General features: G+C 40.8%; 1 protein-coding gene across 1 annotated transcript in view; it reads right to left on the reverse strand.

Annotated features, from left to right (window-relative positions):
* Positions 1-2,507, reverse strand: part of LOC122069751 (glutamate--tRNA ligase, cytoplasmic-like) — a 17,835-nt gene that overhangs the window by 709 nt on the left and 14,619 nt on the right. Inside the window, exon 5 of the mRNA XM_042633834.1 lies at positions 78-545. Coding sequence (XP_042489768.1) covers positions 78-545 — 468 coding nt within the window. The remainder of the gene's footprint in view (positions 1-77; positions 546-2,507) is intronic.

Consider the following 2,507-nt stretch of genomic DNA (forward strand, 5'->3'; position numbering starts at 1 on the left):
TGGGGCCAGGGGGTGTGGGGTGGTGTTGAAAAAAAAAAATCAACAACCACTAGCAGTAGTTACAACAAGGCATATACCTTCTTCTTGGTGATCAAATAATCAAACTCAAGCAAGGATAGATTGACAAGCTCATCTATTACAGGTAGCCATGTAAGCTTCAACTTTGTGGTCTTAACAGAGCCTTCAAGGTGCAAAGCTCCAACCAATTCAGTGATATTTCCATCTTGGTCCTTTACAATTTCTTTAATTATTGCATTCCCCCAATCCATTAAAGTTATCTCCTCACCCTGTGAGACACAGACTGCATCAGCATGATCTATCCATACTCTCTTTGTGTACGTTGTAGCTTTGCTTCCAGCCCCTTCATATTTCTTATGCCTAGCTATTATACGGACAACTGGTTTCTCAGGACCATCCGCAAGGGTCAATGTCACCCGCTTTTCTTCAACAACTGCGGTATGCCTAGGACATACTGGATCAATTATCTTCTTATTAATGGTCCACAGTTTGTCCCACTCCATGAGATTGAGATTTTTCGAAGCCCCCTAAACCCAAAAAACAAAAAACAAAAAACAAAAAACAAAAACAATAATATCAAAGTAGAGATTAGCCTTTCAAGCACTTAATAGAAATTCAGACGTACCCAAAATTAACAGAGTACAGAAAAAAGAAAGCACAGCTCTAAATTTGCATGCATAGGAGATTCTGAGACTGCAAGTATTGGCAAACATCTACATATTAGATTGAACAAATAATCGTAACCATATGCTTAGCATGCTATACACATGCCAGCTTGTTAGGATAGAAGAGTCTGTAATGTAAGGTAGGTTCACCCTGGGTAAACAAACCCCAATGACAAACAACTCAACCATTAACAGGTCTGATCCCAGATCAAGGAAGCCAAATAGATCTAGGTAAAACCCAAAATAGTGCTGAAGTATAGCTCAAAAAATAGGGAAATCAGAAGCCTCACACTTGAACAAAAGAGGTCCTAAATAGGCCTGTAGAATCCTCCAAAGTAATGTCCACAACAGTCCTTCAATAGAGCAACACCTAGGTCACCCTAGCTGAAACAGGGTTTCGGCCAGCAGGGAAGGAGAGAGGTTCAGCTGGCTGTCTAGGCCTCTGATAGCCTCCAAACTCAGGTCGAAAGAGGCTCTTAGGGGTCTCAACAAAACACTAAAAGGGCTTGAAGAAAATCCTAGTAGTTGAGGAGGTACGGCCAAAATCGACTTGGCTCAAACCTTGACAAACTGGCTGAAATCGATTCTGCTCCAGGCTGCTTTCATCCTTATCTTCTGTTGGAGTTTCTGAACCTCAGTAGGCTGATTTTGATCACTCAAACACTCTCTCTCACAGCAAGCAAACAAAGAGAATAAGAAGAAGAAGAGAAGGATGGAGTTGTGATAGATGTGGGTGTGATATGGCTATCTCATCCTGGGCCTCTCACCCACAGCTATCTCAGCTATTGATCCATCCTATCTCAGGAGGTTATAGAGCTACAATGGCTGCAAATATTCAAGTCTTCATAAATTGTAAATTGGTAAAACAGCCTCTCTTGTATAGAGAGTAGAAAGCTTACAAAATAAAAGTAGTTCCCAAATAATAAAATGTAAAATAAAAACGAAATTAACATAATTTGGCAACCAGCCACTAACTTGAAGACTAAGAAAGCATAAAAGACAAACTCAAGGGACTCTCTAGAAGCTAGCTTGAATTGTCAAAGCAACAAAAAAGACAAGTTACAGCTGCAAGGAGAAAATCGCAGGCAGTAATATCGCTACTTCTGCAGGCTGGTTTGATGGCTATTTGTGGTCTTCTAAGAGTCCAACAATGGAAAGTAAATATGCAATCCAATGGCATCCTATGCTGGATCGATGGCTACTGATGTGGCCAGCATATGGTCAACACTTTGGAGGACCAGCTGGGCTCGATCAGCCCAAGGTCTGGCTGGCTGGCTGGCTGCCTTCCTCCTTCTGTAGTGGAGGCCAGCATGTGGATCTACATCAGTCTGGAGCAGTTCAAACCATAGACCCATCTTCACCTCCTAAAACTTAATGTGAAGGGAATATAGAAAAGATGGCAATTGTGTGCCCGCAAAGATGAGTGCTTTCGATGGTTGAATTTGGATTTCCATCTCCTTCTGTTCTCTTTTATGAACAGTTTGTGAAAGAGTTATTCCAAGTCCTGAATAGAGCTTATCCAATGCCCGCCGGCATTGATGTTGTGGTCATATTAGACCCTGAGCGCCTATTCCAATAGATTGTGGAAAAAAAAAAAAGAAGAGAAAAAACAGAATAGTTTGCAAAGGAGATCCATTGTTAAGGTTAGGATTTTCAAACTAGACATTGCAATGGTTATAAGCCAACTCTTGTTGATGCTTCACAGACTGATTATAGAATTCAGTTCAATAGAAGAAACGACTGATTAGTTTAGGTTACGGAGGAAAGACCACAGATCTGCTTTCCTATACAATCCCCAGCCTTTTTTTTTTTTTTTTTTTTTTT

This window comes from Macadamia integrifolia, unplaced genomic scaffold, assembly GCF_013358625.1.
Source record: "Macadamia integrifolia cultivar HAES 741 unplaced genomic scaffold, SCU_Mint_v3 scaffold693, whole genome shotgun sequence".
NCBI lineage: Eukaryota > Viridiplantae > Streptophyta > Magnoliopsida > Proteales > Proteaceae > Macadamia > Macadamia integrifolia.